General features: G+C 38.4%; 1 protein-coding gene across 1 annotated transcript in view; it reads right to left on the reverse strand.

The window, feature by feature from the left end:
- CERKL (CERK like autophagy regulator) overlaps positions 1-24,397 on the reverse strand; it is a gene marked incomplete at its 5' end in the record, with an annotated part of 149,243 nt that overhangs the window by 28,121 nt on the left and 96,725 nt on the right. Inside the window, 2 exons of the mRNA XM_082841519.1 lie at positions 1,041-1,104; positions 9,008-9,139. Coding sequence (XP_082697645.1) covers positions 1,041-1,104; positions 9,008-9,139 — 196 coding nt within the window. The remainder of the gene's footprint in view (positions 1-1,040; positions 1,105-9,007; positions 9,140-24,397) is intronic.

Below are 24,397 nucleotides of genomic sequence, written 5' to 3' on the forward strand. Positions count from 1 at the left end.
AATTATGTTTTACTTACCAAACTTTCTTCTTCATCCAATAATACTTTTCACACCAACAAATATTAAGCACTTCTGAAAAACAACCCTACTAATTCTGATTGCAGCACTTTCCTCTCTAACACATTCTAATAATTTTTCGGGAAGAGCAAAGCCTTTCATTTCAGTTGAAAAACCCAAATGCCCTTCCTGATATTGTGAGTGTATTGTTGCCCCCCTGCCCATTACCACGTTACACAAACAATTCACATACCTGCCACCTTTTAAAACTCTGAAATATCCACCCTTGCAAAAAAAATCTTCCCTAAAAGAATATGTTTTTAGTCTTGTACATCAATCCAGCACTTTAGCAAATTGATTCACCTAAATTTTAAAAATGTCAATTAAAGTATATGTCACTTGCCTTGTTTCTAATGTTTGCATGCCAGTGAACAATTTCTACACACACCAGCAATGTATTGCAAACAACAGTTTCTAATGCCTACTGTGAATAACATACTTATTTGGTAGCTACTAAATTATAGAAGGTCAGTAAAATTAGCATATTTTTTCATCCTGAAAAATATGTATTTGTTTTTACAGAATATTTACACTCAGTCAATCATATCCAAATTAACCAGTGGGTAGCTATTAATACTATCAATAAATTTGCAAAAAATGATCATAGTATAGTTATATCACACAATCAATACAATATGTTCCATCAATGCTTTTCTATATACTCACAGGGTTAAAGCCAAGAATTAAGGACTACAGAGGCAAATGTATACACATTAGGTAAGAATAAGGTGATACGCTGTGATTTCTCAGGACTTAAATTTATATCCCTCCTTTTGCTTTCCTATGCCCGGTCCTGCAAGGTGGATGACTATGCCATGGTACATTATCAGCACTGTTATTACACAGATACAAATGAACTGCAGCCTAATTACATACATCACAAACATTTAAAAATTGTAAGTCTCAAATATGTGGCTAAAAACTAATGAAAACATTTAATAACATAAGCCATATGACATTTATAGATTAATAATACAACCTACCCATCAAATCCCTGTAGTTCACATTCTTTTAGCAGTGACACGGCATGCCCTTCATATTCTGTTACTATATGGAAAAAAAAACAACACAGAAAAAGATGAAAGTTTTAAACAAATGATCTACACTTTTAAACTTGGTTTGGCAAAATAATACGCTAAACATATGGTCAGGTCGTAAAACAACATTTATTCTTGAATATTTATATTTTAATCATGGGAAAGAGGATTAAGTGTTACTTGCCTGTTATGTTTTACAGCTTTATGTAAAAGAGGGTCATATATTTGTTCCAACTACATAAGTCATTTGGGGATATCCCATTAGATAATTTATCTTGGTGCCTGTCTGTTTAGTGTTCCCTAAATAAGACACATTTCCTTTAAATCAGAAGCCTAGGAGCAGCAGTATTTTGAAAATAAGGCATATTAGCTGGCACCAAATAGTCAATGTTAAATCACTTTGGCAACCTTACATGAATAAATTAGTGGAAAGGTTAGTGTAAGATTTACATACTAGAAGAATGTGTGTCTGGAACTGCTAGACTAAAAAGAGGAGGAGTTGGATGTGAAAATGTGAGGCAAAGCCAACACCAAGGATAACAGACCCAACGCCAAGAAGGGTGGCACACAGGCCCACCAGAGCCCAGATTCTCTGAGGAAATGAATCTGTCACTCCCTATTGCTGCCTCTACAGTCATGATGCCCTATGCGGTGTTGCAAATGCCAGAGAAGACAGGATAAACTGGCACACTGCAGATGGCACCAAGCATCCCAACCACATTTAGCATTTTCTAGGGCAGCTTTGCCAGAAGAGACAGCCCAGCTGTACCCACCCATCAAAGATTTCTGCTGACTGACGTGACACTGCAGATGGATGTTTTTGTGTAAGAATGTGCATCATTATATGCAAGATTACATTAATCTTTCATGCCTGTCTGTCCCTGGGGCCAGCATGGTTCAAGCTTTTCCTACAATGCTTTTAGATATTGTTAAAAATTATCAGTCTTGGTGTCTAAAAGAATCATTCTGTATCCAGCAGCATTACATTGTAATTCTCCCACAGCTTATTCAAATGCCGTTAACATTCACATGAATAAAACCTCTCTCTATTAAATTCTATTCAGAAGAAAGCTACAAGAAAATGAAATATTTAATATTAATAAATTTAGGTTAGCGTAAATGATTGTGTGCTGATCATTCATCTATAACTTCAGCAAATAGTTGCAACCTTAAAAAGCAAAATAATAAAGTGTCTTACAAACACACATTAAAAATAATTAAGGATATTAGGAAGAAATATTTATGCTGAGAATCAGTTTATCAAGTCTCGCTTTTATTCCAAAGCTTACTTTGGTAAAGCTTTTCGAATCCAAAACAAAATTAGCCTTAAAATTATCTTGTAGCTGAATGCTATTTTTACTTAGGAGAAATTTTGAAATAATAGTCTATTTCTTCCTTTCATCTTGCAGGTGAAATGTGACTATACACTGATGCAAATTATCCAAGAACAGTAATTTTTTAAGTGATATTGTAAAAGTTAAGTAAGATGACTGATCCGGAACAACAGACGGACAAGATGACTGAAACCTGACCACAATATACTAGGACAATGAACAAAGTTTATCAAGTCCTTGGCCTCAGGGAGGTTACATTCTGGAGACAGAGGATACTCACTAATTTTTTTCAATGAATGTACAATATAAAGTAGTATTAAGTGATTATGAAGAAAAATAATATAGGGGAAAAGGATAGAGAGTAATCTGAACTACTATTTGGAAGGAGTAGAAGAAATCAAAACATGTGTTTAGACAGTGTATTATGGGCTCTGGAAGCAGAAAGAACCAGATTCAGATCACTCCACTTCACAAAGACATCAACAGTGGGCAGCTGCACTTTCAAAAGAAAGTTACTGGCCTCTTCTTTCAACTACTTTCCTTTGCCAATGAGACTGACACGCCTCTTACATAGGAAATTTGGAGTTTTTATCATTTACAACTCTTTGAACACACAGTTCTCACTGCTGGGATCCCCCATGCACCACAACCTTCAGTTTAAATATTACTACCTTCCTCCAATATTGTCTTTCTGAGGAAATGTCTTGAGGTTGATACTGAATGTTGAGGAAACAGGCTGAAGTCAAATCAGATGAGTTCTGATTTGAATGTAAGGAAACATTTCTTAGTCTGGTGATAAAATTCTATGATGGGATAAGGTACTGAGATGTCATTTTCTTTCCTGTCCCTTAGGTACTTCAAACCTCGTAAGTTCAAAATAGAATCCATCATTTCCACCTTCAAATATACTGCCTTTCAGTTACACTATTCTTTTGTGTGTTCCATCATCCACTCCCCACTACCCAGGATAAGAAAATGTCTTCTTTCTAGAGTATCCCTTTCTTTTACTCTCCAAAACCCCTCCATGCCCAAAGCCAGTGGTTTCTGTCTTTTAGTTTATGCGGCTGCATCCAACATTCCTCAAGCCAAGGCGTAAACCTAGTCACCACCATCTTTAATATGCAAACTACATCAGCCTCTCCTCCAGTCTCCCTCTAACATTTATCCCACTCTAGCCAGAATGACCTTTCTCAAGCACATGTTTAACCACATCTCTTCCCTACATAAACACCACTGATGACTATTCATTGTCCCCAGGGATCAAGTTCCAACTCCCTGAGATCCTATTATTAGAAATGGGATTGGTCATATATATACATAATTATCCTAGGGATAATAAAAAGAACTTTTCACCCATAATTCTCTCCCTCTCTAGCTGGATCTGATTCATGGAACATTTACGATCCAGATTTTTATTAAAATGTAGGTAAAACTGGAAGTGAGTAATGCCTCAGCGTACTAGCATCTTTTGTAACAGTTTTATCAGATTACCTAGCCTCCTGCTCCGTGAGATCAGGAACCATTAGAGGCATCTCCAGGGAATGGAGGGCTTCAAGTAGAGACATAAAGAGCCAAAGAGAAAGAATTCAAAGAGAAGATTTGGTAAAAGTGTCAAAAGTTAAACACATGGTTCTAGAAGGAGGAAAAAAAAGTGAAAATAAACCCCACTCTTTTGACAACTCTGCCCAGGGTCAGAAAGGAGGTAAAATTATCTGGTGACTAGGCACTCCCATGGGCCCTGAGCTGGCAGAGACCAAGGCTACATTCAGAGAAGTGTCTTTGACCACGATAATGATAATCAGCGTGATAAGGTCTAGCAGCTTTGTTACTACCAAGATTGACTGAAGGAGGTGGAATTGCCTGTCTTGAACAAGAGAGATCACGGGCAGACATGAAATCTGTTTTCAAATACCTCAAAGCTCATGGAAAACACGTATTTCATTTATTTTGTATCACTACTAAAGATAACGTCAACACTGAAAGTCACAGGTGGCAAACGTCAGCTCACAAGTTCTTGCAGTTTATGTCTTGCACAAAGGCATTTGGCAAAGGGTCAGGTAGGTTTGCAATCCAGCCAGTACTCCTATTCAGCATGTGAGGTGACCTTGGGCTACATCAGCCCAGAAGGAAGAGCACCTTTTTGTAAGTTAGCACAAAGGAGGTGCTCTTTTCTAATATGACCCTGAACTCCAGTTGAGAATATCCATCAGTATTGTCCAGTAACGGCACATACTGACTCCATCACAGGGTGCCCAGGCCGAGGCTGGGTGTTCTTCCACCAAGAGTGTCACGTGACTGCACTCCACCGCATGAGGGAAAATGAACTAGATGGCCTCCAAAGTTCTTTCCAGTTTAATTTCTCTGCTGCCTTGACTCTTTCACTTTATCGTTCTATGAATTATCGTATGAATCTATGATGTCCAAAATTCCTCTCACACCTTTAATAGTGTAATTCCGAAAGTCTGCTCTGAGAGGAAGAGAAAGAAATGGTATCATATGCCATTTGATTCACATATCAAGTTATTAGGAATAAATAACTCTTTTTTTTTTTAGGTTCTTCCAGTTCTTCTGACACCCTGTCCCCCAACCTCTGGAAATCTGTTCTCTGAATCTACATGTTCTGGTTTCTTTGGGGGAATTTTTTAATAATATTCCACATATAAGTGAGATCATATGACATTTGTCTCTCTCTGACTCATTTCACATAGCATAATGTCCTCAAGGTCCATTTATGTTGTCCCAAATAGCAGGATTTCCTTCCTTTTCATAGCTGAAGAGTATTCTGTGGTATGGCATGCAAATATATATGTATATGTATACACACACACACACACACACACACACACACACCACATCTTCTGTATCCATTCATCAACTGACGGACACTTAGGTTGATTCCATGTCTTGGCTGTTGTAAATAATGCTGCAATCAATATGGGGCACAGATATCTGTTTTGAGTTAGTGTTTTTGTTTCCTTTGGATAAATACCCAGAAGTGTGGAATTGCTGGATTATATGGTAGTTCTATTTTTAATTTTTTGACGGGCCTCCATAGTGGGTGCACCAATTTACATTCCCACCAACAATGCACGAGGGTTCCCTTTTCTCCACATCCTCACTGACACTTGTTATTTCTGGTCTTTTTGAAAACACCCACTCTTTTTTTTTTTCTGTACGTGGGCCTCTCACTGTTGTGGCCTCTCCCGTTGCAGAGCACAGGCTCTGGACGTGCAGGCTCAGCGGCCATGGCTCACGGGCCCAGCCGCTCTGCGGCATGTGGGATCTTCCCAGACTGGGGCACGAACCCGTGTCCCCTGCATCGGCAGGCGGACTCTCAACCACCGCGCCACCAGGGAAGCCCTGAAAATACCCATTCTGACAGGTGTGAGGTGATACCTCCTTGTGATTTGATTTGCATTTCCCTGATGATTAGTGATGCTGAGCACTTTTTTATGTACCAGTTGGCTATAGGCATATCTTATTTGGAAAAATGTCTACTCAGGTTATCTTTGCACTTTTTAACCAGATTCTTTTGTGGGGGGTTTTGCTATTCATTTTTTTTTAATGTATAGAAAAATTATAATGTATTCATCTAGCTATAATTTTTACATCATGCCTCATTTATACAGCACTATCTCTTAATGAATTCATCATCATACAGAATTTGTTACATAATTCATATTCCATTTGGACTTGGCAGTGCACAGAAGATATGTTAAAACAATGGTCACACTGGACATGCAGAAAATATGTACTCTTTCTGCTTTACTCTTTCATAGAAAATACTTTTTCAAAGTTTGAGTTGAATCTTACTGTTACATAATTTATGAAACTGAAATCAACTGCATTATGACCATGTTTTTATAGTACTTTACAGTACACAAGGTAGTTTTAAATATACTACCTTATTCAAATTATAAAACTATACTGTGAGATAAGCAGGAAGATTCTAAAACTTTTCAGATACCCAAATGTTTATTCAGTCCTTCACATGAAACAGGAGATATTTTTAATATAAATATTTAGCCAATATACATATCAAAATGGTTTTATAAGCAAAAGATGCAATTTTATAATTTTGCCTGTAGGAGGAGTGTTAGGCAGCTAATAATTAGCCATGCTGCACAAATATATAAATAAATTCTATATGTGCATTTATGTAATATTCTAATTTTATCTTAAACTAAACATAATAAGCAAAAACATCTAAAATTCAGGGAAAAAAGTCCTAGAACATAACATTTTTCTCTCCAATACACTTGTTTTAAGAAGGAAAGCACATCCTATCATCTCCTCTACCTTAGTTCAGGCCTCATAGGCTGGTTTCCTTTCCTCCAATCTCTCCCTCTTCTCTTCCGATATTTATTCTGATGACATAATCATCTTTGCCAAACTAGATTACAACACGATGATAAAAAAAGTACACCACCTCCGAATCAATGCATGATGAATAAACTCCTGAGTGTAGCATAAAGATTCATCCTTAATCTGGACTCAGACTTCCTCCTGTGCACTTTGTTGGGAGCCTTCCCAACTTCAGTTCAGGTGTCCTCAGCCTTTAGGAGAAGGGGGTCCCACCCTCATCCCATGGGAAGGGTCTTGATGCTTAGACAGTAAGTGCTCCAGGTGGGGTATATGTACTACATTAGGACAGTCAAACTGATAGGAAAAAATTTTTCATCCTTGTTCAGGATTAAAACATGTTGAATCTCTTGCATATACACACCTCTCCCCATCTCACTAGATTTGAATAAAGAAGAACTGAATTCATTGGCACCATTTTACGATGATGGAAAGGACCATATTTAAGATAAAGCCAACGTTATGAAACAACTACCAAAACACTATGGGTACAGCACACACAGCCACACCCACTTGTATGGGCTGCTAGCGTGCCTGCCTTCTCTCACTTTTCTTTTCTGCTATATATATATAGTAAATATGTATATTTATTATAACGGTAAACCATTATTTGCCTTCTCTGACTTTCTAAAACTGTCCAGTTCAAATTCTTTTCTTGGGTCTTCTGATCAAAATAAATAAGACCCCTGAGATACCATAATTCCTTTATGTATATCCCAATTATATCTACTTTAAATATCTATTTTAATCCCTAATAAATTAACAGTCACTCAAGAGCAGGTAGTAGAACTTATCCACCTTGCATGGTGCATAGTGTTTAACACAAAGCATTCAACAAGAGTTTCTTGAACTGAATGATATGTCGTAATATCCATGTAAAACTGTTTTGGATACTAAATCAATGAAACAACAATTAAATACTATTGTGTTCACCAATAAGTTTATTCAACTTTTAATTGGCTCATCCTAATATGAACTTCAAACTTTTCCTTCTTCCAATCCTTGAAAATCTTCAGGGAAAGCAACAATAGATCTGAATCGTTTCTTTTTCTTATAAATCACCTCCAAGTAAGACAAAAGCCACAAAGATGAAAGATTAACTCCTTCACTACAATTTTATTTTAATTCAGAAACTCCTCTTGAGTTTTTCATGGTAGTTTCTCTCCAACCTTCATTGTAGTAGATGCCTTTTGGGGTGGATGACCTTCTCCAAAAGATTATTGTTGCTGCTTTTTTTGTTTAAAGGAATTTCCTTCTACCCCATCCATCAAGTCATGAGATGTAGGTTTATAAACCTTATTTACGTTGTGAGACCCATCTCCCCTGGTGACAGCAGAGCAAAGCCAGGTCACTCTGAATCCCTTCCCTAGGAACTTATGACTGGGACTGGGAGATTCCAAGTACATTCTGGCCTTGTATCCTGAGTAGGCTTATTATGCAATATTCTTCATCAATTAAAATTTACTACAAATTTACACTGTGCGTTAATGAAGCTACACAGAAATAAAACCAGGAGAACTGAGGGTGTGATTCACGATAACGTCAACCCTCCTCACCCCACCCCCGTGGGAAAAATAAGAGTCTCAAGGAAACAAAGGAATCTGGTCACCAAATTTTAAAAGCTGAAAAGAATTTTACTAATCTTCTTTATATGAACTTTAGCATTAGCAAATTTCTGTCTTCGTGGGCACAAACCTAAGCACCCTTCTTATTTTAGACAATGAATTTAAGCTTCTGGCTTCTCTAAATTCATCTAAAATCAGCAGTTAAGTGCTTAGTTTTGACCTAACCAGCAGGGGTCAGAGTCAGAACAAAAACCACCTAATGAAGGATTCCATGGAAAGACATCAAACATTTAAGTGAACAAAAATCAATTGCTGCTGAACTGCAGAGATAATGTTTAAATAGCCAACATCTCAATGAAGGCATCAAAACGTGTGCAGCCCCCTTAAAAATGACACCTAATAATTTTTAAAGTCTGAAAAAAGGTTTAAAGAGAAAATACTGATATTCTAATAAAAATAACACAATTAAAAGAAAACAAAATAATTGAATTATAATCCTGGAGCTGGCTGCAGTAAGTTATCGAAGCACAAAAACAAGCTTTAGAAATTACAAGTAGCTTCCTAAATTGGACTCAAGAGCAAACTCAAGGTTATTTTGCTTCCTCAAGTATGATTTTTTTTAGAGGTGAAATTATATTCTGAAAATACTTACCTGTTACATCCGTCTTTATTCCCGCAATCTTCAACAGTGGTTCAACCTTCTCATAATAGACCTGAGTAGCTTCTTTTTTGTGGCTTTGAGGGTTAAGGACTATTTTTAATGACTTCGGTCTGTCTGAAAAACCTAAGAGGAAAATATAAAGACCAAAATTATAGTCTCTGTCGGCATTTTTTTTTCTTTCCCTTTAAAACCATACACTAAGGCCAGTTAGAATGTTATACACCTATTTAATTACTGTTTGCTATTTTTATTTGAAATTCTTCCAAGAGTTTTCCTGAATATGGCATTATTTTAAAACATTTCACAGTTCCTAGCAGTGAAATAAGAATATCCCTCTTAAAGTAAGTCATGAGTTATAACAAAGCATTTAATTTATGAAGGAAGGTGTGAATGAAAGCGACTTCATGAATATTAGGCAATGATTAAGTATATTTACCAAATCACCGATAATATATCCGATGTTCCTTTGGCATTTGTTTCTGGGGAAAAAAGCCATGGACTATAACAGATTAGAAAGTCCATTTCCTCTCCTTGGATAAATGTGCTCATTATTGGAATTGGGCATTCTGGTAACCCCAGGGCTACCCAGGGCTGACCTGCTGATGAGCCCAGAGTGGAGTGGAGGATGCAAGGCTAGGTCAGGGCCAGCACCCAGAGCAATGCATGCTGGAAGCTAAAAAGAGGGTTTAGGTCGGAGTTCAAGCCTGAAAAGGGGCCAAGGGAGAAAGAACTCTTCCCTGGGGAATTGGGAAAGCAACGCCTCTCAGCGGGGGTTCGGGAATATAGTGCTGCCTCACAGTTGGGGCTGAGATTTGATACTACAATTTTCTGGGCTTGCAAGATGCTTAGCACTTAGAGCCCAGTTGGAGCAGGTGCAAAGCAAATTTTCCGTTGTTAGGAAGGGGCAGGAGAGGACAGAGGAGCCAGAAGAAAGCTGACGGCTATTTCTTTCACGGTAAGCTCTTCTCACGGGGCCATGCTTCAAAGTTAGAAAAGCAGTTACTAGCATCCATTTTTAATGAAACCGTTACTAAAGCCAAAAGAAAAATGTCCATTACACCCACGTCAGTTTTTGTGCCTCAAGTAGAGACAATATTTTATTTCTTACCATATTTGAAATAATAACAATTTTTCAACAACACATATTGTTTGAATTCAGGGAGTGTCTTGGCTGAGGACCAGACGGGACGATGCTGAGCTCCTTACCTCTTCTGTACTTGGCCCTGGGATCCCATTTTGGCGAGAGACTTCTGCCAGTCTCCTAATCACTCAGTCTTGCAACCTCAATTCCTTGTTTTTCTTTCAATTCCTACATTCAAATGAGTGCCCAGATTCGTGAGGTGATAACTATTTGCTTCCACGCCTCTGCCCTTCCTGGCTGTCTCACTCTGGCTCGGCGTTCTCCAGGACCACTCACGGGTACCTTGCAGCACCCCCCCTCCCACCATATCCTCAGACATCACAGCTCCCAGCAGCCCTGCACTGGTCCAAAGCACCAGGGCTCATCACTGCCTGTGGGGCAAGCCTGACCCCTGAAAATGACATCCAGAGCCTCCCCCAACCAACTCCAACCTATCCTCTCTCCTCTCTCTCACACATATTCAAGAAATACTTGTTGAGCATTTGCACTGAGAACTGGGAAGAGGTGGAAAGTGATTAACATGTGTTCATGCTTTACAGGGGGAAGACGTATCCACAAATAGAACCAGTACAAGACAGAACAGATTTGTTAACACGAAGGCACAAAGTGCCCTGGGAGTGGATGAGAGGAGGGTGGTTAATTCTTATTAGGGATCCGGAAAAGGCTTCCCAGAGAAGGGAGCATTTGAGCGGGACTGGGCTCATGCTGTTTTCACTACTTGCAATTCCCTCCTGCCTCACACTTCATCCTCCCCTTAGCAAAACAGCAGGGGTAGAGTCAGGGAGGAAATACCAAGCAGTGAGACCAGCACAGAAGATGCTCGAAGCAAACTAAGTGCAGAGGGTTTTCTGTTCCATTTCCACTTCCCCTTCACGATCCAGACCCACTGTATTACTTGCTGAATACCAGCTGCTAGGCCTTCCTCTGTTCAGACAGTTCACCGTTTCCACTCTGCCTCATCTCCAATCCTGTAAAAATCTGACCACGTTTTCAAAGCTCACCTCAAATACCACTTCCTCACTGAAGCCCTTCCTGACCAGCAGAATTCACCTCTCTGGCTTCTTTCTCCCGTGTTACTCTCTGTACCTCTAGTATCGATTTTTTATATCATTTATACAGAAAACTCTGATGAAGGACTCAATGTCTCAGGACTCCCACTGGCCAAACCTGGGACAACACAAAATGGAATTAAGACAGTAACATATCATACATACTACAGTGTCTTTTTAAAAAACCCAATTCCGGGAGTCAAACGGACACTAAATACACATATAAATAAAGGAGGAAAAGGAAAAACTTCATCTTAGAGTAACAATGAATAAATACGGGAAAATTACAGAGTTAGAAAATCACTATTTGCAACCATCATAATAATGATGGATTTAGGCAAGAATCAGCAATGGATGCTTAAACCATCGGTGACAGTCAGTTGGGGAACAAAATACTTACTTATTCTTAAACTCTGTCCTTCCCTATTACTCTATTTACAGAAAGTAAAAAGGAATATTTACAGTAGGGAAGTCGGGCAGACACGTCCTCAGTCAAGTGATCAAAGTAAACAACACTCTGAGTGTTGTTAACTCAAACTGACACAAACTGAGTGATACAAACTGACACATGTGCCTCATGTACGAGATACACAGCACTAAGGACACACAACTTCTGTGGGAGTCCTGCCCCAAGTGCATACATAATGTGGACCTAACAAGATGAAACACTCAGACAAACCCAAGTTGAGGGGCATTCTCAAATTACCTGCCTTAAACTTTTCAAAAATGTCAAGGCCATGAAAGACAAAGAAAAACTGAGGAAGTGTTCCAGATTAAAGGAGACTAAAGAGTGACAACTAAACGCAGTATGTGACTCTGGATCAGGTCAAAACAAAACTGCCATGAAGGGGGCTTCCCTGGTGGCGCAGTGGTTGAGAGCCCACCTGCCGATGCAGGGGACACGGGTTCGTGCCCCGGTCCGCGAAGATCCCACGTGCCGCGGAGCGGCTGAGCCCGTGAGCCATGGCCGCTGAGCCTGCGCGTCCGGAGCCTGTGCTCCTCAACGGGAGAGGCCACAACAGTGAGAGGCCCGCCTACCGCAAAAAAAAAAAAAAAAACTGCCACGAAGGACAGCATTTGTGTCCTTTAACCAGGAAGGACGAAGCAGATTAATCTAGGGCTCACTTTTATTAAAACACGAAAAGGACCAGAAATTTGTTCTAAACTCCAGAGTCCAGACAAAACATCTGTTTAGGTTTCCCTTACCTGGTAAATTTGTTGCAATACCCTCATTTCTCCAGCAGGGACAGACCCAGTAAGGAAGGTGTCTAGCCACCAAATTGCAGTCCCCAAATGCTGTCATACAAACCAACTTTTATTTCCCCCTTTTCTTATATCATGACCGTGGAGGAACAGACGTTTGTGGAAATGAGAAACAGTCATTTGGGGTTAGTGAGGATAAGCACATTGCAGTCGAAGGCTTGTAGACCTTAAACATATGTTTAAAAGTGCACGCTATACGTCCCACCCAATCTTTGTGACACAATCTTCTTAAAATGGCAGGAAAGGGGCTAAAATTATTTTTAAAGACTTTCTAAAAGGATTTAAGCACAATAATTTTATTTTTAAGCCTCAGTTAACAGCAATGAAAACTAAATTAATCAGAAAGTCCCATTCCTTAGACATTCTGGTCAATCAAGGGGTTTTTAAATACAAGTCAACAAAGCCAATTTTTTTTTTCTTTACCAGAGCACGTATTCATTTCCTCATTTCTCTTTTTCTTTTAGATGCATCTAATATGATGACTATGAAGATAGAGTCTAAGTATATATGAATTAGGTAGCAATTTGAAATCAATTTAGAGATCAGGATGGAGATCTCTACCAAATAAAGTCGGATTTTTAAAATTTTCTTAATTAAGTGGAATAAAGAGACATAACTAGCAAATCTCCATCCTTCTCTCCTTCCATGCTCCCTCCTCAAGCCTCCTCCTATTCCATTCAGTTTCTTGAACTCCTTTGTTCCCTCTACCACAGGGTCCTTGCACCTGCTCTCCCCGCTAGCTGCCCACCTACACCCGCTGCCACCATAGCCACTTTGCCCAATTAACCCCCTCTTCTCTTTGTCTTGATCTCACATCAGTCATTGTTTCTAGGGAAAGCCTACCATGGCTTCCTTGGCTTTGTGACTTCAGCTGGGTCATTTCCCCCTTATCATTTGTTCTCACAAGTCCATATACGTCCCAATCTTGATTCTTACACTGCTGTTATTTTATATCTATTTATTAATTATTCTTCCGTATTAGACTGGAAACTCTCTGGGTTTTTCTCCACATTCTATTTCCTTAGTGCAGGGCACATAATAGATGATCAAATACTTGATGAGTGAATAAAAGGGCAGTGTGAGCTTTAGGTCATCTAGATAACAATAACGACCATTCATTTATTCACAAATAACTACATGCCTGTTATTTGCCAGGCAGGGCTCTAGAAGCTGAGGTTCTATCAGTGAACAAGAAAAGCCTCTGTCCTCATGAAGCTTCCATTCCAATGGTAGGAGACAGAAATAAACAAGAGAATTCAGAGCATGCTAAGTGGTAAAAAGTTCTAAGGATAAAAGTGAAGCTCAGGACCTAATGAAACTTCAAAGCTTTTGCACAGCAAAGGAAACCATAAACAAGACGAAAAGACAACCCTCAGAATGGAGAAAATATTTGCAAATGAAGCAACTGACAAAGGATTAATGTCCAAAATTTACAAGCAGCTCATGCAGCTCAATAACGAAAAAACAAACAACCCAATCCAAAAATGGGCAGAAGACCTAAATAGACATTTCTCCAAAGAAGATACACAGATTGCCAACAAACACATGAAAGAATGCTCAACATCATTAATCATTAGAGAAATGCAAATCAAAACTACAATGAGATATCATCTCATACCAGTCAGAATGGCCATCATCAAAAAATCTACAAACAATAAATGCTGGAGAGGGTGTAAAGAAAGGGAACCCTCTTGCACTGTTGGTGGGAAGGTAAATTGATACAGCCACTATGGAGAACAGTATGGAGGTTCCTTAAAAAACTAAAAATAGAACTACCATACGACCCAGCCATCCCACTACTGGGCATATACCCTGAGAAAACCATAATTCAAAAGAGTCATGTACCACAATGTTCATTGCATCTCTATTTACAATAGCCAGGACATGGAAGCAACCTAAGTGTCCATCGACAGATGAATGGATAAAGAAGATGTGGCACATATATACAATGGAATATTACTCAGCCATAAAAAGAAACGAAATTGAGTTATTTGTAGTGAGGTGGATGGACCTAGAGTCTGTCATACAGAGTGAAGTAATTCAGAAAGAGAAAAACAAATACTGTATGCTAATACATATATATGGAATCTAAAAAAAAAAAAAGTCATGAAGAACCTAGGGGCAGGACAGGAATAAAGACGCAGACCTACTAGAGAATGGACTTGAGGACACAGGGAGGGGGAAGGGTAAGCTGGGACAAAATGAAAGAGTGGCATGGACATATATACACTACCAAATGTAAAACAGATAGCTAGTGGGAAGCTTCTGCATAGCAGAGGGAGATCAGTTCGGTGCTTTGTGACCACCTAGAGGGGCGGGATAGGGAGGGTGGGAGGGAGGGAGATGCAAGAGATATGGGGATATATGTATAGCTGATTCACTTTGTTATAAAGCAGAAACTAACACACCATATAGTTTATGGTGTATAGAAAGCGATTATACTCCAATAAAGATGTTAAAAAAAAAAAGTGAAGCTCAGTTGTGGGAGAGAAGAAGGGCAAAGGTAGAAGAAATGACTTGCTGGCCAGGGAAGGTCAGATCACCCAGAGCTTTGTAGGCATTTACAAGGATTTTAGCTTTGGTTCTGAGTGAGAGAAGAAGCATGGAGAATTTTGAGCAGTGTTTACAGCAACATAGCCTTAGGTGTTAAAAGGATCACTTCAGCTGCCATATGGAACGTAGACACAGTTAGGGTAAGGACTAACAAAGTAAAGAACACTGGCAATATTCTAACACTGTGTGCTTAGATACAGTGGTTGAAGTGGACCTTATAAGAAAAGTCAGATTCTAGATATATCTCCTCATTGAAGTATAACTGACATACACATTATACTAGTTTTGGGTGTACAATATAATGATTCAACATTTGTATCCATTGGGAAATAATCACCACAATAATTCTAGTTACCATCTGTCACCACAGAGTTACAAAAAAATTTTTTTCTTGTGGTGAGAACTTCTAAGATTTACTTTCTTAGCAACTTTCGAATGTATTTTGAATATATTTAGATATATTTTGAAGGGAGAATGGATAAGATTTGTTTCCTATTTTGATATGGTATATGAAAGAGAACAAAGAGTAGTCACATGTGTGGCTGAAAAAGGGGAAAGTAAGGACATAAGAGGGCTAAGGACTAGTGAAAAGCGGCAAAAACAGTAAATTGTGGTCTCAGTGGGGCTGAAGGATTATAGGGGTTGGGAGAGTTGATCTGGTGAGCTAGGAAGACAGAAGGCAGTAGCCACATGGGGGGTAGGATGACTAAAATTGAGACAGAGAGTTATTGCTAGTGACTATAACAAGATCTGATGAACTTCCACATTCATCAGAATCATAAAAAGGAGCTTCTTAAAACAGAGATTTCTGGGTCCCAGCCCCAGAGTTCTGGACTCAGTAGTCTGTGGGGGGGTCTGAGAATTTATAACTAATTCCCAGGTGATGCTGATGATGTTGGTCCAGGGGGCCACAGTTTGAGAACTACTGTACTAGAAATATGATTATGGGAGAAAATGGGGAAAGTGAAATACCTGTCAAGATCTCTGAAGGAGAAGAGGTAAAAACTGAGAGAAATGTACAAAAAAACCACATAAAATTATGACAGCAGTAGTATTGGAGCGAGTGACAGTGAGGCAGGAGCTAGAGTCCTCAAGGACTGGCAGAAGGATGCAGCAGGCTGTACAGGACTGCAAGTAAAGCTAGCAGGTGGTGTCTGATGGACTGAGCTTCAATGCTGAGGATTTTTAAGAGAGTACGCTGAGAAAATGGTCCCCAAATATCAGTGAGACGCAAGAAGACTTCAAGACATCAACAGCACCTCCAGCACCAGTTGTATGAAAAGAGAGGACTGCAGGGGACGCTATAAGCTCCTGGAAGAGCTGTGTCTCTCTACTAAAGCAAAAGGGGGATATTTGGAAAAGTGGTTGACAATATAGATTTCGCTAATGATGAATCGTTCGTTCCACAGGGCAAAAATAAAATGGTGTCTGGAGTTGAGGAGAGTAGGGGATGGTGTCAGGTTAGGCGGTACACAGAGAGGGCCTTAGAGGGATGAGAGTTTAGGTGATGAAGGGCCTCAGGCGGCAACACAGTGTGTGTAAAGAGATGAACATTGTGTGCAGCAGTTGGGATTGGAGAGTGGGGCAGTGATGAGTGGAGTCTTACCCCAAGCACAAAAAGCTCTATGGATTCTGTCTTCCCTCTGGTCAATATTCAAGTTAGGGAAGAAGCAAAGTTGCCCGGAACTACAGTTGCTCCAAAGTCCCTTTCCATCTGGTAACCATCCAGTGTTGGAGTCTGAACCCAGGTCTGTCTATGGCACTTGGTTACACTCTTCACCAAGTGACCACATGCAAATGTCTCTATATCTGAGAACCATATACACAATTATTTTCTGTACAAATTAAAATACACACATTGTACAGAATTCAAAAATCTCATTATTCAGCTCATTCGCTGGTATCTAGTTCCTTTCCTGAGGGGCAACCACTGGCATCATGTCAAGAATCTATTCTCTGCATATACAAAAATGTAGGTATCCGTTCTGTGACTTTTTACATAGATGGTAGCATCCCAACCCACTATTCTGTGCCTTGCTTTTCCTTTTACAATATTTTGGAGATAATTCCATATCACTACATAGAGTGCTACCTTACTTTATTTAAAGCTGCCTAGCTTTCTTCCTACGGATGAACCTCAATTTAATTAACGAGTTCCCTGGGGATGGGTATTTAGGTTGTTTCCAATCTTCCTTTACTGCAAATACAGCTGCAATGAGCGTCATTTTGCATCTATTTACATAAAACTGCAGGACAAACTTCTAGAAGTAGAAACACTGGGTCAAAGGGTATGTACAATTTAGAGTGCACATTCCCAAATCACTTGCCATAGAAATTTAGACTTGTGACTGAAAAAAAAAAAAGTAAATGCTAGAGTAAAAGTAATTGATCTTAAATCCTGGCTCCTCCATTTGCCAACTGTGTGACTTTGGGTTATTGTTTAACTTCTCTGTTCTGCAGTTTCCTCATCTGTAAAATGGGGATAATAAGAGTGCCTCTCACAAATTGTGATGATTAAATAAGTGTAAAGTACTTAGAAAAGTGCATGGCACATAGTAAGTACTCAGTTTACCTATTATTTTTACTACCAATTTACAAGGGTGTTTTCTTACACCCTTGTAAACCTTGTAAATTTTCAAAATTTTGATCTTTGACAATCTGAGGGGTGAAAAACCGCATATCACTCTAATTTCAATTTACATTTCTCTTATTATGAGAGAGGCTGAGAAACTTTGCAAATGTTTAAGAGCTACTTATATTTTTCCATGAACTGTCCGTTTATATCATTAGCCAATTCTTTCTTTGTACTGTTTGTCATGTTAATTGTAGCAGTGCTCCATACAGTATCAACATTTTACTTGTGTGAGTTACAAATATTTTTCCCCGCGTGTCATTTAGTGCTTTTAATTTTATTTATGCTGTTTTCTCTATGTCAAACGTTTTCATTTTTATGTGCCTATGGTTGAATTTATCACTTCTTTTATGGTTTCTGGGTTTTGTGTCATATTTAAAAGCTCCCTTTGTGACAAAATAATCCCCTATATTTTTCTAATAATTTTATGGTCTCAATTTCATATTTTATTTAATACTATCTGAAATTTATTTTGATAGATGATACAAAATTGGGAGTTGACTTTACTTTTTTCCAGGTGGCTATCTATCTGTCCCAACATAACTCATGGCATAATCAGTCTTTCTCCTACAGATTTCAAATGCCACCTTTAGATATACTAAATTTCTGGATGTATTTGAATCTCTTCTTGAGTGTCTAGTCTGAGATCTATTGATTTATTCATATGCCAGTATCATAATGTCTTAAATATTATAGTTTCATAACAGGACTTAGTAGCTGATAGAGTTCCTTACTACTTTTAAGAATTTCCATGTGTATTTTTACACATGGTCTTTAAAATCAGTTTGTCTAGTGTGAAAAAATTCTCCTGGTATTTTATTCGGATTATGTTAAATATATATTATCTTAAGGGCTGTTAACACGTTTATGAGATTCAGTCTTTCTTTACAGAAACATGGTATGCTTTCCCATTTTAAGTCTCCTGTGTCCCTAAGTACCATGGTAAACATTTTTCAGATAAATGCTGAATAAGTCTAGGTTTTTCACCTTTTTTTGCTGCTGCTGTCAATATGTTTCTAACTCCATCGCCTAACTGACTCTTGATGCCATATATCAAAACCATTAGATTTCTACACCTAGCACTTAATTTTCTCATTGTTCATCATAGATTGTCCCTTATTCTCTTGGATTTTCCAGTCTAATAGTTATTTCATCTTCAAATAATGGTAATTTCCTCTTTCCAACTGTCACACAAATTCATGTTCTTTTCTAGTCTACTTGCATTGGTGGGTTTCACCAGAAGAATGTGACCAACAGTGCTGATGAAGGATACTGTTGTCAGTTTCAAAATTTAATGGGACTCCCTCACATGTTTCTCCTATTATAGGCTTTAAAATGAGATATATATTTATCATGTTGATAACACAGCCATCTATTCTTATTTTATTAAGGGTTGTTTGACACTCATAAGTAAAATCAATCTATACTTTTCCTTCTTTGGACTTCATTGCCAGATGTTGGTATTAATTTCATGCAAGCTCTAGAAATAAAATCTGGGAGTTTTCCATATTTTCCTATGCTCCAGAATAATTTAAATAGTATTGAAGTTTTCCTGTTCCTTAAAGGTATGGTGCACATCCCTGTGAAAATATCAGAGTTGGTGCTTTTTTTAGGAGTAACCAAAAATTTCTGCTTCTTTGGTGATAACTGGTCTTTAACATTATCTATGTCTTCTGGAGTCAGTTTGGCCATTTTTCTTTTCCTGGACAATGTGTTCATTCATTTCATCCTGCTCCTAAGAGGCAGCCCAGGTTGCCTGCTGGGTTCTAAATATCATCCTCCTGTTGAGTAGTAGTAGCAACACTATTTCCCCCTGATAATCAGAACTGATCACCTTTGCCAGCAGAGCAACTTTCATTATTAATTTTTCACTTGCTGGTTCAGTGATATGGTCCAATAATGTGGCCAGGTAGTTTTCAATGTCCAATTCAATTGAACCACTGTCATGTTCCCATATGAAAGTATTCTTTTAAACTAAAAGCTCTAAATCAGCAGAGTTCAAAGTTGTAGAGGCTGGAAGCAAAAATATTATGAGTGGGTCACAAAAGATGGAGATAAGAAATGACACTTCTACCTTAACTCATTCATTAGTCCATAGACCCATGTATTCTGTTTATGGAACTAAAAACTACTTTAATATCACAAGATTTAGTCTCCCAGGTGGAAGACAATATTATAAAATAGGAAAAATGGTAAGACTAGTGAATCCCATACTTGTCAGCCAACTGTTTCACTATTTTTGATGTGAATGAGTCCCTTGATCAAAAGCAGTATTGTATAGGATGCAAATTCACTGAACACGGCATTTAGTAGGGCCACCAATGGTAGTGTTGGCAGAAACATGGTGGACAGGAAATGCAAATCCATACCAGAAGTAAGCATTCATAGCAATGAGGCCAAGCCACTGACCTTTCACAAAGGAGAGGATTCAATGTATCAACCTGCCTCCAAGTGGTGGACTGGTTGCCCTGGGATATGGGGTGTATCCAGGGCTCAAGGCTGATCTGCTCGCAGGCAGAGTACTCAGCAATGGTGGTAGTCAAATCAGCCTTGGTGAGCAGAAGTGCTTATTGCTAAATCCCTGTATTTTTCTCCTTCCTGCTTTAAGGCCACTTTGTTTTTATGTTCATTGTGCAAGCCCTGGGTTTGCTCTGAAAAGATGCTGACAAACATCTATAGAATGGAGCATCTTACATACCTGGTTATTTCCTGGTTATTTCTAGAGAATAAATTTTCTTTGGTGAGCATTTACATAAACACAAATCTCATATTCTGTTCTTATTCTGTGAAAGTCATCCATATACTTTTGCTTTATACATCTTTGCCACCAACCCTCCAAATTTTTACTTCCAACTATTTGGCCAAGCTCTTCGCCACTGTTCATGCATTGAGATACATCAATCCCTGTGGCCATCGCTCCTTAACAACTAGTACCAACTGTTTGAAGTTCTGACTACCAGAAGGATCTCCCTTCCCTACTATCTTTTAGGAACACCTTGAGTGGGGCTGTAATGCTTCAGGAGCTCACTTCTATTATACCATGCAGAGCTGTCTCTGAACTAGGCCCCATTTAGTTCCCTTAGGCAACTGGTCAGAGAAAATGTTTCATGAGGCCATATATGTGGGGTGAGGGGGAAAAAAGCAATCAGCAACAGTTGTAGGCCACCAGCACATTCGATGCCCTAGAACCTTCTCCTCTAGCCCATTAATAATATTATCTTTATAAAACAGCTTTCTATTTAAAATAGCTAGAGTATTTTATGTTTTATATCAACTGAACTTTGATCAATACAAATGTTTAATAGACATCTCAAATTTAACATATTCAAAACTGAAATTCTGCTTTTCCCCACCAAACCTGGTCTGTCTACCCACCATCTTCCGCTTCTCACTAAACAACAACTTCATCCTTCCACTCTCTCCAGTCAGAAACTTCACTGTACTTTGAACAACTACTTAAGCATTTATCCTGCCTTTCTAATATGCACTATACTCCTAGCTAACCAAACAGTACCAGTTACAGAAGCAACATCATTTTTTAAAAAAAGAATAGCACTCATTTAGGAAGAATGGTTGAATTAGAAAATCTCCATGATCTACCCCTAGTTAAATAATCAGTTCAGGCAAGGATAATCAATGCATGATAAAACCGTTAGATGAAATATTTACTGAGGACTAGACATTCCCTCGGTCCCTGAGTACCACCCAACAAATTATCTGCTAGTTTCAAATAGAGACATTACAATGGAGGGATCAAGCTTTTTCACCTCCTTGATTCAGGGATCAGTCTTAGCCTTGGGGAAGTCATCTTGGCCTCATTAACAGTAGGGAAGTCAGACATTCATTATGTACCACCAGAGATGATAAAAAATGAGTACCCATACCACTTATGAAGTATCCTTGCCCCAAATTTATAACATAAATCTGATTAAGTCTTTAGATTGAAAATCCAGTTTATAGTAAATACAGAGAATAGAAGAACAAGTTAAATGATGCCCACAGGAAGCAATCAGATAGGGGCATAGCAGTACTGCTCAAAGTCTGTGGTCTCCACAATGACACCCCAGTATCACGCAGCAGCTCATTAGAAAGGCCCACACCAGATCCACTGAATCAAAATTTCTGGGAGTAAGGACCAATAATCTATATTTAAATGGGCTAAATGTTTCTTATGAACACTAAAATGTCTACAGGACAAATAATCCAGTCTCTTCCATAAGTCAGTGTCCGAGAGGATATGAAAGATGAGGAAGAGCATGTTGTAGTGTTGTCGTTTAAATGCATTTAATTGACTGGACACTGATGGTTACAAATCAGCTATAAAAGACATTCTGGAAAACATGGGGGGAAATTTCAATGTGGACCAGGTATTAGATTATAATAAACAACTATTGTTCATTCATTTTATAGGATAATGATATTTTGTTATTTGTAAAATTTCTGTTTTTAGAGATGCATACTGAAATATTTCTGGGAAAAATATAATGATGTTTATAATTTACTTTAAAACACATTGACAGAATAAAATGTTTGAAGTCACTATGGAAGAATGTTAAGAACTATAGAATCTAGGTAACAGAAATACAGAAAATCTAACAACATTATAATGGGCACCTTGATGTTTGATAATTTTTCATAATAGAGTAAAAATTTATCTTGATGTCATCCTTGATTTTTTTTTTCAATATCCCCCGTACCCACTAAGTCAGTAAATCCAGTCATTTCTATCTTCAAAAACAAATGCAAAGACCAACCACTTCATACCATATCTCCCGCTCCTACCCTGATTTAAGCCACCATCTCTTGCCTGGATTATACTAATTTCACTTAACTGGTCTCCTGCTGTACCCACTCACCCACTCGCAAAATCTACTCTCTACTTGGCAGCCAGAATATCCATTTTGAAAGTAAATCAGACCATGTCGCTCCTCTGCTTAAAACTCCCCAATGAGCCCCCATTCTTCTCAGAATAAAAGTAAAAAATCATACAAATCTTGCAAGATTCTTCATGGCTATTCCCAGCCACCTCTGTGACGTCATTTCCAATTATTTGGCTCCCTGTTGACTTTACTCTGCATGTTGACTCTACTCTGCACAAGCTTTCTTGCTCAAGCTTTTGCACTTACTGTTCCCTCTGCTTGGAACATTTCCATATCCATATGGCTCCCTGATACTTTCAGCTCTTTTCTAACACTTCACAGCCCATGAAGTCTCTTCCTTGACCACCTGTGTACATTTCACATCATAAATATATTTGACATTTTTTTCAATTCCCTCTTCTTATGAATTAAATACTTGTGTCCCACCCCCAAATTTATATGTTGACATCCTAGTCCCCCAATGTGAGGTATTAGGAGTTTGGGCCTTTGGGAGGTAATTAGGTGATGAGGGTTGAGCCCTTATGAATGGGATTAGTGCTTTTATAAAGGAGACCCCAGAGGGCTCTAGCTTTCTTTCTGCCATGTGAAGACACAAGAAGAGGGCTTTCACCAGAACCTGACCATGCTGGCACCCTGAGCTCAGACTTCAAGCTTCCAGGACTGTGAGAAGTAAATTTCTGTTATTTATAAGCCACCCTTTCTATGGTACTTTGTTATACCATCCCAAACAGACTAAGACACTCCACTACCACTAGAACATAAGCTACTTGAGGTCAAAGACTTTGTGGTTCTGCTCTCTGCTATATTACTAGCCCCCAGAATAGTATGTGGCACACAATAGAAGCCATATGTGTGTGTGTGTGTGTGTGTGTGTGTGTATTCTTTTTAAAAATAAACCAAAAATTAAAGAAAAATAAATTATAAAACTGTAATTCCAATTGCATTAAAGAAAACAAGAGATCAACATTTAAGCAAAAAGCCTTCCTTTTAAAATTGCTGTGATATAAAATAAGTCCAGAAACATAACCACTTACATTAATTCTTAAAGTAAAACAAAAAGACTAAGGCAAATACTTCACAAAGAACCAAAGATTTATCAACAGTAGGTTTTGCAATAGACATTTATATCCTTTGAAAGAAACATTTAGCATGAAAAATCAAACAACCTCTTATTGCTGCCAAGTTAAGCTTTTAAAAAATAATTCAATCACTAACTCATATTTACTTCCTATATATACAAACTTATGACCAGTAGAAGAATTTTTTAAGAGCTGGGGAAATCTTTTCTAAATTAAATTTACAGCAACAATGAAAATAAATACTAACCCTTTTGCTCAGAATTTAAAATAAATCAGTTTGCCCTCCAAAAACAAATCATGTTATTAAAAAATCAGAAAGTGGGCCAGAAAGAAACTGCCTTTACTGCACATGGTACAAGTTGGTTTTGAAAAACAACGTCAGTTGTCCCATCTTAGGCTTGGACTGGGAGTGCTGCCCTTCAGCCCCATCAGGGCACTTGTGTGCCATCATCTCACATGAATAAGGACAACGCAAAGAAGCAGGTAGCCAACAGGATGGTACCAGTGCAAAGATGATGACATACAGATGGCCAACAAACACATGAAAAGATGCTCAACATGACTAAATATTAGAGAAATGCAAATTAAAATCACAATGAGATATCTGTCACCTCACACCAGTCAGAATGGCCATCATCAAAAGTCTACAAATGATAACAGCTGGAGAGGGCATGGAGAAAAGGGAACTCTCCTACATGTGTGGTGGAATGTAAATTGATACAGACACTATCAATTTGCATTGAGGAAAACAGTATGAAGGTTCCTTAAAAAACTAAAAATAGAA

This window comes from Leucopleurus acutus, assembly GCF_964270905.1.
Source record: "Leucopleurus acutus genome assembly, chromosome: 6".
In the NCBI taxonomy this organism is placed as follows: domain Eukaryota; kingdom Metazoa; phylum Chordata; class Mammalia; order Artiodactyla; family Delphinidae; genus Leucopleurus; species Leucopleurus acutus.